Genomic DNA, 15,631 nt, shown 5'->3' with positions numbered 1-15,631 from the left:
GCAAAATAGCTAAAACGACCAAAGACTTCATCAACCATACATGCCCGTCTTGTGCAGCCATACTGGCGTTAGCTGTTCATATGGCATGCTTGAACCAAAGCAGTTATCATATGAGAGAATATTATTTATCATGGGAGGTATTCGAGCCTATTTTTATTGCATCGCATCTGCTTTCCGATAGCGTCATTGTTCTCCCCTTTTGCAGCTTGAATTCAAATTCTTGCTTGCTTTAAGTATCTATGTAAGATGAGGAAGTCAGAATTGCTGTCACGTTTATCGTGTTTCTGCAATGCGAGTACACCGAACTTAAGAAATGAACTTGAAAAATGAAAGTACACTACAAGTGCATAACCCTTCTTTTGGGCTACTCTACTTAATTAGATCCTCCCATTTGCAGTACTGTCCACCGGCCAACGCGCGGTAAAACCGATCCCTGCAATAGACCGGCCTACCGTCAGCAGCCTCGGCCGCAGCTGCTGCTAGATCATCGTCAGCCTTCACATCCAAGGGCAATCTTAGTAATTCCTCCTTGCTGCAATAAACAATTGGGGTTGTGTGAGAACTTCAAGAGATGAAAGAGTAAGATGAGAAGAAAATGAAGAATTGATAGGAGATGACTCCTTGTGTGTACTTGATGTTGAACTTTGAATTCATCTTTGAAGCAGGAACCACAGCTGATGGGCTCTCCTTCGGTGCGAATGTGCTTTTGAAGAAGTCCTCGACCGGAGTGGCGAAGATGAATAACATCACTGATGATACTAGCAACACCCCCGTTCCGACTAATGTTTGCTTCAGCAATTTGACGACCGGTTTAACCTGGAGGAACAAAATCATTCATGAATGTATGATAAAGCGACTAATAAGAGTACCGATCGTGGTTTAACCTGGAGTTTTGACCATGTAATGATAAGAGTAGGAAGTAACATGTACAAGTAATGATCCCAGTCCTTTGAATACACCAGACTCTCTCACCATGGAAAATCAAACTATAAATGAAGAACTGTATATTAAAAATTATGGTCTGTTATACCTTGTATGATCCCAGAAGCCTGTCACGAGCCAGGACCTTTAAAAAGAAGATTACAGAAATTAGCATAGATAGCACGAGCCTGTACTACATTTTCTGCTTTAAAATTTCATATACTTGGCTGTGCTCATTCACGTAGTCATCTACAGTTCGCGAGCACAATCACGACCAAAGAATACAGCTTTAGCGCTGAAAAGCACAGGACAAGCGAATCTCATGTCGAAATTTGTATAGCTGGTGGTAACCTCTTCAAATGCTAAGACAAAAGGTGTCCCTTGATTTGTTGAAATCAAACTTACGAGTCTTGTACTTTAGTTAGGACATTTGGCTAATCAAACATCCTGACGCCAGAATTCTGTTCACAAGGGGACATGAAAGATTCACTCGCGTTCTGGGCCAATTTAATTCCTTTACTTTGGCTTTACCGTTCATTTTAGAGCTGTTAAACCTTATAACACACAACAGAAGAAGTTCATAATTTGCTTATAACTGATCTGCAAAAACGCACGGTAATTCTATTAGTCTACTCACTCAACACATCATTCTAATATCTGCAATTTGGTAAGCTTCCATCTCCTTTTCTTTAGTTATCTACCCGGCTTTCAAATTAGAGGCAGCCCCGAGGATCTATCTGTCGAGGGCTACAATCTAATCGAAGTGTTCTGAAAATTAGCTTCCGGTATCTCCCTGAGTCCACCATTTTCTTCTGCAAAATTACATCATGAGGAAATACGCATGGTAGTCGAAGGCACTAACCTCGGGCGGTTTCACCCACATTTGCCCATCGTACCATCCACTCTCTTCGTATGGTATCACTGCTGACAAAAGCCTATCGCCAACATAACTCCATCCCTGCAGCAGAAGATGGCATTAACAACTTCAAGGCCCTTTGAGTTCCTTCGATTTGCAACTACTGACTCCAATCTACAATCTCTAAAATTGTTGCCAGGTAATGCATAGAAAGCTTCATCTGCTAATATACTTCAATCGGGCCGCATGGGAATTTTGTCAAGTCTTTTTTTCTCAAATTATCAGTGTGAAAGGATAAGAAAAGGGTTCAAAAGAGAGACAAATATCCATGTATTATCATTCAAAACGCACCTAGAACATCACACAGGGATGTTTAAAATTTGCTCATCTTCTGAGCAGTTCCACTAAGTTGTTTATCAGCTAGCTGAAGCTCCAAGAATACCAAATCATAACAGAAGTAACCGGAAAAACGTACCAAATAAATTCTTAAGATAATCAACGACACAAGGAAAAGAGTTCCTGTCCCCGCTGCAAGCACGAATCGTAAAGGTTCCTGCCAGAGGTCGAGATGAATGCCTCAGTACAAAGTCCTAAATTTAGAATTTGTAAATATGTAATGCAACAACGATGCTCACTCCATCATCAGATTGACTTTCTAATGGTAAACTGGAGGCATAGAAACAAAAGACACGAAAATGGAATGAACTGCAAAGGGACTTCAGCGATATGTTACCCTCGCAGGATTGAAGCTTGCAGCTGCAATCGGCACTCCGAGAACTGTGAAAGTCACAAACCAGAGACCCCCGAGCCTGAGGAAAAGTTCTCCTGGTCCCAGGTCACCCCACGAGTACAACGGTCCATCCTTCAGCGATGAGTATTCATTCACCTGATATTCAAAATCGATGTGATGACGACCTCCTACAAATTTTCATTCCACTTCGACATAATCGAGTGACAGAAGGTGCCTTTCGTAACTTTTTTTATGCTGTAACACATCCATGCCACTGGAACAGAGAATTATGTTTCTAGTACACGAGCAACCAGTAAATAACCAAATCCGATTAATCGAACCTAGTTCTTTTATCCTGTCCAAGTTAGAAGGGTTCATGTCAAAACACTAAAATCTTGTTGATTCATGCTATTCTCGTATTCGCATCTAAGCAAGCCTTTCTCAGGGCAAACTTCTTTGAACAAGCACAGCAGATCTGCACAATCAAACCACCACCACTTCAACTAGTAAGCAAATGCCATATGTATCATATTGCTACAACAGTCTCGACTATCTTCATATCATAACGCTCTTGCTGCATAAATCGGAACAATACTTGCTAAGATTTAAAACTCTTAAGTAACAAGGCGCAAGGTTCTCTAATAGCTTGAACTTTTACAGCAAAATTGATTGCTCCCATTACTTTCACTGGTACGAGAGCTAGGAAGTCTCGTGTTTGATTTGTCATATTTCTGCTGGTTAAACACTCGGTTTAACAATATATTTCCCAGCTTTTAACAAGCTAATCAAGTATCAAATAATCTAAACTCACCGGCCTTTGCTCGAATGGGACCTCGATCTCGAGCCCAGGTTCCCAGCTCCTCCCCGGCGGAACGCTGCCTCCGCCGCTGCCACCGTTTGTCTCGTCCTTCAAGGCCTTGAGAGAGATTTCTCCAAGCAGCCTCTTGGTTCTGCTAGGCTTATTAATGACCCACCAAGAACCATAGCTTCCACTGGCGAATTGAACTTGTCTTGCACAAGAAGGGGTCAGATTGAGAGAGCAGTGCACATACAGCCTCAGCATTTAGCTCCAGAACAGAAGCTGTTCAACTTCAAATCCTCAAGAGAGAATATATTTTTTTGGTTTTGGTTTTTTCAGTTCATGAGGATCCTCTCTGGTTCAGATATTGTCGGAATGGAGAGGAACTCGAGTGTAAGAATCAAATGTATGGCTACAGAAAAGTTCCAATTTCAATGGGGCCATGCATTATTTACGTGGACGAAAACAACGCAGACAAACTGATCTTGTTGCTTCTTGGGCCCATTTGGTAGCGATGGTTAGGTAATCTAACTATCTATCTAATTTTCTTTTATTGAGAAAATGTGATGTTTTTTTTTTTTTCGAAATATAATTTCACTCATTTATCATAGTAAAATATGAGAGGAAATGTTTTTTGATCGGAAAAAGATACCTTCATTGCTAGCGTAAAGTTTGCGATAAAGACATAGAAGACTCGGAACAAAGTAAATTCCAAAGAGGTTCGGGGGGGATTGGTAAGCCAATCACGGGACAAGCATTTGATCCGTTGGAAGAAAAATACTTGAAAAATCTAAAATGTAGTCTATCAAAAAAAAGGAGGAAAATAACTATTTTTTTTCATAACGATGATCCTATTTTTTTGAACTAAACTTTGACACGATGACGTGCCTAATTTTTTTCTTTATTTTCTTTATTAGACTAATTTTTAGAATTCAATTTACTCTTCTTTGTTTTCTTAATAATAAAGTAGCCACATAAAAAAACACGAAAGTTGCACTTGATTGGGCCAAATCAATTAACCTAGGGACACTTGATCTCTGCACAGAAAGATATTGAGGACCCAATTGCAAAAATTGCACAAGTTAGGGGACTAAATTTGGACTTATCCAACTGATAAATTAAAGCATCTTATCCTAGAAAAAGTGGATGACTTAATGAAGTCCACTTTGCCACAACATCAAGATGAAGAACTCTAAAGATCAAGAGGGTGGTATTGAATCTTGTAATAATTAACGGTCAAACTCATTTTCCAAGTACCCATCGATATGATTTGTGCTTTTAATGTCATCTTGGTAGAAGAAGCATTACCTAATTTGACGTGAAACGAGGGTTCATGTAGCACAATGTTTTACATGATGAAAACTTAGGGCGAGCATGGTCTGGTTCTGAAGTTGGAAACGGGAACCTTCCTCCACTTGTTACATTTTCAGATTAAATACCCATAAAGTTTTATTAAAAATTTCTAAACCGCCAGAAAAAAAATGAAGAAATAGAGGTAATAGTAATCAATTCACGCGGATTTGAAGATTCAAAGTAAGTCATTTGGCCGGAAAAAGAAAAGAAAATACAGCCTTTACTGAAAAGCTGGAAAAAGAAAAAAGTGAAAAAGAAAATGACGTATGGGTGTGATTGGGGGCCCTTTTTTTTCATTTGGAGATGTTAACTTTATTTATTTAAACAATATTTTCTTAAAAGAGTACCTTGACATATTTAGAGTTGGTTCAAAAATTCGGCTCGATTCTTGGATAGAACCGGCAAGTTGAAGGCTCGGTCAGGGACCGAACAGAACTTGATTGTTTCTCCAGGTTTTCAACCTGTGAACCTATCCAGTTCTCTTGGGAATTGGCTTGAAACTGATCATCAAGGCAAGGCCGACTCCAGCAGTTTCCAAGTTGAAAGTTGAAACTGGACCGACGCTTATCGCTAGAGAGAGCCACCTTTTAAATATGTTTGGGACAGAGTGTTATTCGTAAGAGACACCTCTTTAACTTGCCAGAATCTGTTTTATGTATTGCTCTAGTTGTCACAAACAGTACAGGAGTAGTACATCAACTGAAAAGTACGGGGCTTGTATATCCCACCGGCCAATTACAATGGTCTTGGACCTTATGGACTGGTTCGACACAAACTATGACCTGGTGCTTCAAGTCCTACATTAATTTTGGGATAAATTGTTCAATGGTACATAAGTGCAACTCATGAGATGATTATCTTGACTACTCCTTTTGAAGGCTCGATCGACACGAGTCGACGAATCATTACGCCTTCTTAACTGTTGTAGCATTTCTATTACTTTCAAAAGCAGGGATGCCATATGCATATGCTGTCAAAGGCAATGCTAGAGACCAAAACATTAGTACCAAAATGTATTCATTGAATAATGTGATGATAACACATGCAAAGTAAATATTTAAAGCGACGGGCTTACTGGAACATGCAAAGTAAATATTTAAATTCATTTAGCGAAAACATTTAAAATATAATTTTTTATGGACCGGGAAGGTAAATATAGTCCGATACATAAAAGTTGATACATAAAATTTAGTCCGATACATTTTCCAAAATAATAGAAAATAGATATCAATAGAGGTAGCCGAAAGCATCTAACAACTATTAGCAGCGATTCTTTGTAATGGTCGGCAAGAAAAAGATGATAAAGGCTCAAATGTGAAGACATCTTTCGACACCACCTTCTCTTTTCCACCTATTTGTTCACAATAGAAGACAATAGACTATGCATCTCCTTTATTAACATAATGTTTAAACGAATGATTGTCCGCTTGATCTTTAAGTTAATATTATAGCATATTCCAATCAAATCCTAATACAACTTTCATCTTTTATTTTGATTGTTATTTTTGCAATGCAATCGTCTCTCTTGTGATAATATGCTCATGCTTTTGGAGTTGGCATTTTAGCAGAAGGTTGTACACCCATCTTATGGAAAGTTATGCAGCACGTGACTTATCTATGGGAATGCCTAATATATTAATCGCGGGATAAGAAAACGTCACATAATTACCATGAGATTATCTCGTACGGACTTTTTTGGAACACTTTGTAAAGGCGTTTGGCATACTTCACAGCACAATCACATCACAACACGGTTATAGAAACAGGACCATACCGGATCGATACTGCGAATCTACAGCTTCAATATCCTAATTCACAACAAGACATGGGTCGTTCCATTTGCATGTCTCTTATGATTATCAATTTTTTTGGGGGATATATATGCATTGAACATGGACTGACTTTCCCGTGCCGAACCAACATCACTTTTCAAATTTAGTACCGCTTTGACCATCCATGTCAAAAATAAGTGATATGCCGGACGCTTTCCTATGACTTAAGTCTCGGGAGATTACATTTAGTGAGAATAAGAACTTTCGAGTCCGCTTTCCTAAGATAATGTTTTAGAGGTTCCTAATCAACCTCCTATAAATAATCCGTGAAATGTAAAAGTTGCAAAAATGAATTTATGAAATTGATTTATAAAATGCTTTAATTGGGTGATTAGGGTTACCTTATATGAATATACTCACTCATCGAAAATATACTAAATGAATTTATGAACGAGTTAATGAAATTAATTTTTTCTAGCTCCGGGCATTCCCTTTTATTTTCGTATAAAGTCTATGAGCCATTATTAGTCAACCAATTTCGGAAATTGTGGTTGCTATTGCAGTGAGATGGGGAGCTGCAAATTGGAGGGGGAGGTCGCGCCACGTGGCGCGCGATTCCTTCCACGCTCTCCTGTGCGCAACTCTCGTGGCTCCACGTGCCAAGACGCACCTGAGCACACGTGTCCCACGTGATCACTTCAATTGTTCGTGTCCAAGTTCTATGTATATGACAATGGACGGACAGGGATCATAAAAAATGGGTGATGTGATTTAGTCCATGAATTTTTTTTTATCTTTTTTATTTGATTTTTTATGTTATCATTTTGATGGAGAGTTGGTGCGTATGTTCCTTTCTTGTTAATTTTATCTGGAAAATTACCAAAACGGTTCTAAACCTATTATAATTGTGCAAATTCAGTTCTAAATCATTTTTTTGTGCCAATTCAGTCATAAACATTTTTTTTTGTGCCAATTCAGTCATAAACCTTTTGCATTTGTGCCAATTCAGTCCATCCGGGCAACGTTGGCGTGGTAATTTTTAATATTTTTTCTTTTTTCTTTTCTTTTCTTTTTCCTTTCCTTTTCTTTTTCCCTTTCTTTTTTTTTTCTTTTTCTCATCTTCATCTTCAACCTTTGGCCGGTTGCCGGCATCGACGATCGGCCAGAGGCGAGGGCCAGCGAGGTCAGCCCCGTTGGCGAGGTTCGACCTCGCCGTTGCTAGGCGAGGCCAACCTCCCTAGTTGTCGGCAAGGACGAGCCCTTGCCAGCAACGGCAAGGCCTCGCCGGGGGCGGACGAGGCCGACCTCACCGGGGGTGAGTGAGGCCGAACCTCGCCAGTTGTCGGCGAGGATGATGGTGAGGATCGTCCTCGTCGTTGGTGGGCGAGGCTGACCTCGGCGAGGTCGAACCTCAGCAGGGGCAAGCGAGGCTGACCCCTGGTGAGGTCGAACCTCAACAGGGGCAGGCGAGGCCAACCCCTGGCAAGGTCGAACCTCGCCGTCGTCGACCTCGCCGGCACTGGCGAGGTCAAGCCTCGCCAGCGGCCGGCGGGGCCGACCTCGCCGACCAAAGGTTAAAGATGAAGATGAGAAAAAAAAAAAAGAAAGGGAAAAAGAAAAGGAAAGGAAAAAGAAAAGAAAAAATAAAAAAAATCGAAAAAAAATAATATTAAAAAAATGCCACGTTAGCGTTGGCCGGCCGGCCAAAATTGGCCGGATGAATTGAATTAGCACAAATGCAAAATGTTTAGGACTGAATTGACATAAAAAAAGTTTAGAACTGAATTGACACAATTACAATAAGTTTAGGACTGTTTTGGCAATTTTCCCTAATTTTATTCTTTTTAGGGTTTGATATCCTTGATCAATATTAATTTTGCTAATGCCTTTTGTTTTTCGTCGGTTGGAAAACTAAAATTTGGAAGTTCGATTGTGTATTCGACCATTCGACAAAAGTCTCCTTGGGGATAATATGTCTTTGAATTTCGTCACACCCGAATTATGGAACGTTTGACGACGATTTGCTTTTCAAATAAACTTGAAAATGTTAATTACTCGGTACTCTTGACTCTCGAGCCTTAGGAAATAATTATATGTCATATCTTATAATTGACTCAACTAATTATAATCTACATAAGTTTTGTCGATCAAAAGAATCTTTCGTATGAAAAACAGGTTTTGTATTTAATCTAACAAACAAGAAATTAGTGTACTTTATTTTCAGAATTTTAGAATGCAATACCCTTGACGATGCTTATGACCAGCCAAAAAAAATAATCTAATATACCAACTTTTCTAGACATTTTTCAATCTTCTTTAATGAGATATTTATCATATAAGACCATCTTTTAATAATTTAACTCATGTATATGTATGATTTGTTATTTCTATCAAACCATTGGATCCTTTTAGAAGGAAAATCTGATCAATCGGTACCAAAGGCAATGCAAGCGCTATGAGCGCATTGAAGTAGAAAATGTGGGTATTTACCAAAACTATTATGATTAGTAGATAATATTCGCCGATGATTTCCTGAAAAATTTCTGTGAAAGCTTTCATAAATGCCAAATTTCTGTCGAGTAGACCTTGATGTCGTGGAAATTCTTAATTCATGAGTTGTAGGGAGGAGGGACTTCTATAGCCACAAATAGCGACTGCAGTAAGCATTGGATTCAAAGCTGGCATTAAAGCCTATAAACCGACTTGTGATATTCCCGACTATACGAAATCAAAGGTACCGACATCTTGGCAGCTTTCCGAGTCGCTCCTCGTAAGTAAGTTTGGCGGTTCTAAATCAAGCCTTTCCAGAATGATTTCAGGGTTTGAACGGGCAAGGGAACGTACCTGGTGGTTGAGAATTCATTCAAGAACCAGTAGTTTCTTCCATGAAATGAAAGTATTAAACCTGTTGGTCAAAGCTAGAGCACCGACAAAGCGGTGGTGCTTCATGGAGGAGCCGCCTTTGGAGACTAAGAAAAGGATCTAAAATTCAAAAAGGCAGCTTTCCTGAGAAATTGAGATAAATCTTTCTCAAGCTCTCTCACTTTTGTTAATAAAGTATAAGAGACGAAATGCATCGAGAGACATGCCCTAATAGTTTAGATTTTAAGATTAAATGGTTGCACGGACCGATTTGTTTGATTAAAAATCATTTTCGGGCTTCTCAACGTTTGGATGACGGAAAGCTAGTCGATCGACATGAAGCTTTTCTCATATACTGAAAATGACGGGCTTATATTGAAGAAAACGACTTCCCGTTCCGACAAAGAGAAAACTGTTTTCCCCGATTTATTGTCGACGTGTCCAAGTGAGGTCCCATGTATGTCGATTTCCTGTCTCTCATCAACCATCTCTTGACCATATTTCACTGATGCTTATGTTCTTCTACGTTCCCAATAACCCTCCATCAGAAATAATTTCTTACAAATACGATTTCATAATTAATTTTTAATTTTTTTCGTATACATGTTATTTTTAACGATACAAACTGCTTTAAGTGGATTGACGTATTATCTCAAGTACCATAAAAACAAAAAAAAGTTTCAACTTGTTTTAAGGCAAATAAACGTAAAAGAAAATGGAAATTGAACTCTCTGAAAGTATTTTCTTTCGGAATTCCAAGTGTTTCTCTTTTTTTTTTCCCCCTAATAAATACTCGGCCCACCGGCCGGAGACTCAGCCCCGCTGTCTGACTAGGCACGCGGCGGAGGAACCTTCTAGAGGGCGGTGGGCAAGGAACCTCATTGGACCGTGACCGCACCACTGGGTGACGCTATCGTTCTCCCCTTCAATTTCCCGGAAAATCACCTCGTGCTGAAGACACTATCACACTGTACGTAACGAAAATGAATAATATAAAAAAGTTTAATACAATGAAAAACTCCAAATCGTACGCAATAATAAATTTATCCATAATTAATTTTTAAAGTCCAAACCGATACACATATGAAAAATTTATTTTAAACCACCAAAATCCTAGACACGTATATTTATGATAAATTTATTTTTCGTTAGTTTTCATTAAATTGAATTAATACTGCGAAAAACCACAAACTGATATTCTCAAATTAGTATACCCGTCAATTGCCGTGTATCATTTAATTTATCAATTTGACGGTAAGATTTAACGGAAACTAATGGATGAGTAAAATTATCATAAATATACCGATTTGGAGTTTTTGTGGTAAAAAATAATAGTGCAGGGCAAATTATTCAGATGCGTGCTGGTTTGAAGATTTTTGTCGAATTAACTCTAATAAAGAAATACGAAAAAACAAACAAGAAATAAAATAAAATTAAAAAAAAAAACAAAATCGTCTTCTTAAATCACACCTGTCTCTCTCTCTCTCCTCTCTGTCCGTCTCTCGCCCACCATCGCCGCCGTCTCTCGCAGGTCTCTCAGGCGAGCAATTTAGGGTTTCGGCCGGTTTTGGGGAGGGGGAATCACCGTCGCTCGATCGCGCCGCCGGAGCGAGGATGGGCGGCGGCAACGGCCAGAAAGCCAAGATGGCCCGCGAGAAGAACCTGGAGAAGTCCAAAGCCACCAAAGGTATGTCCAGAAACCACACCACCCGTTTGTTCTCGTCGGCGATTAGTTCGATCCCCTCTTTTCGTTGTTGTCTCCGGGGGTTGCGAGTCGCGGTCGGGACGCGATCCAGCTCCCGAGGTCGAATTTCGGCCGGCGGCTCGGCCCGTGGGGTCCGATTTTTGTCGGGCGCGCTAGGTTTGGGCAAGCGACGGCGCGCCCGAAATTTAGTTCCTTTTCGGTGTGGGGATATTTTTGTTTGGCGATTCCGGTAGTTTTGTAGATTTTGTTGGGATGTTGATTCGTGGGTTTGATCGGTGTCTGTTGCGGTGTTGTTGTCGCAGGGAGCCAACTGGAGTCTAACAAGAAAGCTATGAATATCCAGGTACTCTTGAATTTTGTTCTGGTCCTTGTTTGCTTGCTTGTTTGTTTTGTTGTTTATTGATAATTTCTCTTCTGTGAAGGTTTGTTAATGATGTCCGAGGTCTTTTCCCTCGGTGTACTTGTGATGTTGGGGAGCTTGTTCGCGGAGGGTTATAAGTGAGTTTGAGATTTGCTGAACTAGCGAAGGCTGGGTTGTGTTGGTGTTGAATTAAAGATTGATTTTTTTCTTCTTTTTTAAAGTTAAATCATTGGCTGAGAGATTTGGGGCGATGGAAATCTTGTTGCGGACCTGTCTGATGCGTTAATGCGGTAAAATGACAGTAGATGGATCGTCTAGGCATGTGAACTGACAAGCCGTGTAGTTATCGGATCAAAAGCTGTTGAGTTTTGTGAAGTCATAGCTGACACATTTAGTTGAGCGACTGCCTTCTTCTATATATTTCATGGAATGAGAGTCGTGAGACATTTCTTTGCCTACTTTGAGCTGATTAGCCGTTCAAAGCGGGTTGTTTGTGGCCAAATTGGGAGATAGTATAGCCCTTTTCCGACTGGGGTAATGTGGTCTATCATGGTCATGGTGTCCCATTATGTGATGTCTATCATTCGTTACTGCTACCGTTACTTTTGGCTCACTATTTCATTCCTTCTTATTAACGAAGGACCACATGAACCCTGGCTGCTCTGAGATTATGTGATGATTGATGATTGCTATGGCTTTCACTTTAAAGAGTGGTTCATGGTGTGTATCACATGTACTGTATGGACATAACATGGCTATATTGGTCAGGCAAGTTTTAAAGATGAATTGTTGTGATAGTTATAATCCAGTTTATAATGCGATTGAAAGGACGATCAAAATGACATGACCTGTTTATTTTGTTGGGTGTAGCATGTCAGGACACGCTATCCGTACTTTATAGCCAGAGTCTCCTCCTCCTTATATAACCCATCATATATGCAACAGATCAGCTACTGTTAGGTGTTAGGGCCAGGGTCTCTCTATATTGCCTTGGTTATGGCCGTCGATGATTCTTTGGCATGATGGAAACTAAACTGAGTTGAATATGGTCATGACCTTAGAAGCTAATACAGGACTCATGGCCGTTCACTCTGTTTCTGCTGTGTTTTCTTCAGATGAGTTGGATATATAAGATATATGCATTTATATGTTCATCGCAATAGTCGCCTGTGCATCAGTCCAAATTTGTGGAGGGATCCCTTTATGGAACCGAGCTTTCGTGCATGTCACAGATTTTACTTCGCATTGATTATTTGTATGCTGTCTATTGCAGTGTAAGGTCTGTATGCAAACATTCATGTGCACCACATCAGAGGTGAAGTGCAGGGAACATGCTGAAGCCAAGCACCCAAAGAGTGACGTTTCTGCTTGTTTTCCGCATCTTAAAAAATGACGAGTCACATGTAAGTTTAAGCAGTTGGGGAAACGTTACACCGTTTATGTAAAGTGTCTACTATTGTGTTTAGGAATCCTTTTGGGACCGAAGCTGCTTGTTGGAAGTTGTGGATGTTCGTGTCAGTCAAAGTGAGGTCAGATGGAGGGGGAGGAGAGGTCGATTTCGTCCAGTTTAAGTGTTATCATTTTGTTGACTCTTATATCAGCACCTCACATGAGTAATTGGTTCTTTGAGCTATATACTGGGTTGGTTCTTTCTACTTTCTATGTTCTCGTGTTGGATGCTGTGTGTTGCGGTTCATCATTTCACTTGTCTTGACGAACACGTTCCTAACGTACAGTTCTTTGCAATTTGTTATGCTTCTGGATTGGGCGCGTTGCTCTGGGTGTCCAGTCATTGGTATAAATGTGGGATCATAGACAGACATTGTAATTACATGAAATCTAGTTACCACTGAAATATTTAGTCTCTTCATTCTCAAATAAACGAACTTGACCATACCTGTGTCACCTGTAGGGGTGTAAAAATGAACCGACCAAATCGAAATTTTGAGTGAATGTGGGTCGGGTCGTTTTTCAGTGTTTGGTATATGAGCAAAAGCAATTGTCTTCTAGCGGTTCGATTCGATTTTGGGTCATTAATACAAACCGACCTGAAGCACATTATCTAGCAAAAAACAGATGAGGCAACTGGAAAACAATCACAAACATATGTACAACAACTCGGCTGAATCCCATCATCTTGCTTGTCCAGTCATTTACGGTGGTCGTCATTGTTACGTCGTGGTGATTCGTCTCTCATTCTCTCTTAATCGACAACCAAAGCTTGTGTGTATTTCTAACAAAATCAAACGCGAGTTCAGGGGCTTTGGTTGTTAGGGGAGAGAGAGGGATATAGAGAGATGAACCTCCCAACAGAGAATACGACGATCAAGATTGTCGAGGATCGGACGAGCGAAATAAGAGAGTTTAGAGTTCCGGTTTGGTGTTGCTGTGTCTTGTTTTTCGGTCTGTCCTTTTCGGCCTGAAATATGAGCCAGGTCTGGTTTGGTTTGGTTTCGTTTGGTTTCGATTTGGGCGATTCTTCTTGACACCCCTTTTACTCTGGATGCCTCCCTGCAAAGGGAAGCTTCAAGGACAAATTGGCTGCCAAATCCTCGAAAACCTCGCCTGCCAGTTCGTTTAGCATGCTCGTTCGTGTATACTTTCATAAACAATTATCTATTTCCTCGCCAAAATTTAGAATTGCATTTAAATTTCGAAAAAATAAAATCAAAATTATACGTGAATTTACGTATCAACATTTGTATATTGTAATAGTTTAGGATGTTTCTGGCTAAAATAAAGAGAAAAAGTGTGTTTACCGTAAGATTTAGATTAAGAAAAAAGACAAAAGTATTTTTTTTTTTGTTTTCTTACCAAAATTTAAGAAATTATCCAAAATTCAAAGTACTATGAAATAATTATGTGAATTTACATGTTAATTTATATACTCATTTATATTATAAAATGGAAACTTTAGGTATTTATGATTAAAAAAAGGTTAGCATAACTGAATATATAGTAAGTGAAAGGTAAAAAAGTAAAAGTTTATCCAGATGCAAATTTTCTCTCAAGCTTGATCAATGGCGATGGAAAATAAGGGCAAAATTGTCCAAAAAGTCCTAAATCTATTGTACTTTTGTCAATTCAGTTTTAATCCTTTTAATTTTAATTGAATCCTAAACATTTTCACGTTTTGCCAATTGAGTCCATTAGGTCAATTTTAGGGAGAAATCGCCGACATGGATGTCGGTCGTCTTATATGGCATAGCCGGTGCTAATGTGAATAATTTTTTTGCTTTTTTTCTTTTCTTCTCTTTTCTTTTTTTTTCCCTTTTCCCTCTGCCGGGCCTTGTCAATGACCTCCACCGGCCTCAAGCGAGGGCCGCCCTCTTCGGTCTCGGGCAAGGGACACTTGGGCTTGAGCTAGCGAGGGACGGCAAGGACTGCCCTCACTTGGGCGAGGGTAGCCCTTGTCGGCCTAGCGAGGCCACCCTCGCTGGCCCCAAGCGAGGGTCACCCTCACTCGCCTAGGCTCAGGCGTCCCTTGCCCGAGGCCAGCTAGGGCGGCCCTCGCCTAAGGCCAACAACCTCCATCGGCCGTCGACGAGGCTCAGCGGAGGGAAAAAGAAAAGAAGGAAAAGAGAAGAAAAGAATAAAATTTAATAAAAAAATCAAAAAATTATTAAAAATTGTCCACGTTAGTACCAACCGTATCACATATGATGTTCGGTGTCCACGTCAGTGCCGACTGTGTCACGTATGATGTCTGGTGTCCACGTCAGCGATTTTAGGCCAAAATTGGCCGAATTGACTCAATTGGCAAAACGTGAAATATTTAGAACTGAATTTGCAAAATTGAACGATTTTAGACTAAATTGGAAAAAGTATAATATATTTAGGACTTTTTGGACAGTTTTTCCTAAAAACAAACCTAGTCCTCACATGCATAATTTTGTTCGTTCCTATGGGCGCTACATTTGCACACATGCTAGAATAAAGTATCTAAGATGGCAACCAAGGAAATTCTTCACTCAAAAATTCTCTAGCTCATATTTTCATCCTTCACGATATTAGTCCCGGTAGCCAACGCTTGAATTCTCACTATAAAATTTAACGTCCAACTTTCATGAATGAATATTCGTACTTACTACATTTAATTTGACGAAGGAAGATAATCCACGGTGCAAAACAAAAGCAGATTGAGGCTCTGTTAATTTCGTGGTAAATATTTTTTGGGAAATCATTGTCCTTATTTTACAGCATTTGGATCGTTTAGAAAAATAAGTCAACGGAAAATTTATGCTTAAATTCAAGAAAATAATTTTCTCTTTA

At 39.7% G+C, this 15,631-nt stretch overlaps 2 protein-coding genes across 2 annotated transcripts; one reads left to right on the top strand and one right to left on the bottom strand.

Annotated features, from left to right (window-relative positions):
• Positions 1–238: 238 nt before the first annotated feature.
• LOC115692810 (protein CONSERVED IN THE GREEN LINEAGE AND DIATOMS 27, chloroplastic) lies at positions 239–3,705 on the bottom strand. The gene is made up of 7 exons (XM_030619771.2): positions 3,319–3,705; positions 2,511–2,663; positions 2,253–2,330; positions 1,784–1,879; positions 1,031–1,066; positions 632–816; positions 239–532 (listed from the first exon to the last, which is right to left on the bottom strand). Exons 1-7 carry the CDS (start codon positions 3,568–3,570, stop codon positions 370–372), a joined length of 963 nt encoding a protein of 320 aa, XP_030475631.1. The 5' UTR covers positions 3,571–3,705; the 3' UTR covers positions 239–369.
• Positions 3,706–10,773: 7,068 nt separating this feature from the next.
• On the top strand, positions 10,774–13,014 carry LOC115692821 (uncharacterized protein At2g23090-like). The gene is made up of 3 exons (XM_030619789.2): positions 10,774–10,980; positions 11,301–11,341; positions 12,633–13,014. Exons 1-3 carry the CDS (start codon positions 10,908–10,910, stop codon positions 12,750–12,752), a joined length of 234 nt encoding a protein of 77 aa, XP_030475649.1. The 5' UTR covers positions 10,774–10,907; the 3' UTR covers positions 12,753–13,014.
• Positions 13,015–15,631: the final 2,617 nt, after the last annotated feature.

The sequence above is a fragment of the Syzygium oleosum genome, unplaced genomic scaffold, assembly GCF_021117445.2.
Source record: "Syzygium oleosum isolate NSW1041296 unplaced genomic scaffold, Sole_v2.1 Sole_v2.01, whole genome shotgun sequence".
In the NCBI taxonomy this organism is placed as follows: Eukaryota; Viridiplantae; Streptophyta; class Magnoliopsida; order Myrtales; family Myrtaceae; genus Syzygium; species Syzygium oleosum.
The sequence above is the reverse complement of the archived record's forward strand: the minus strand, read 5'-3'. Positions and strand labels throughout refer to the sequence as shown.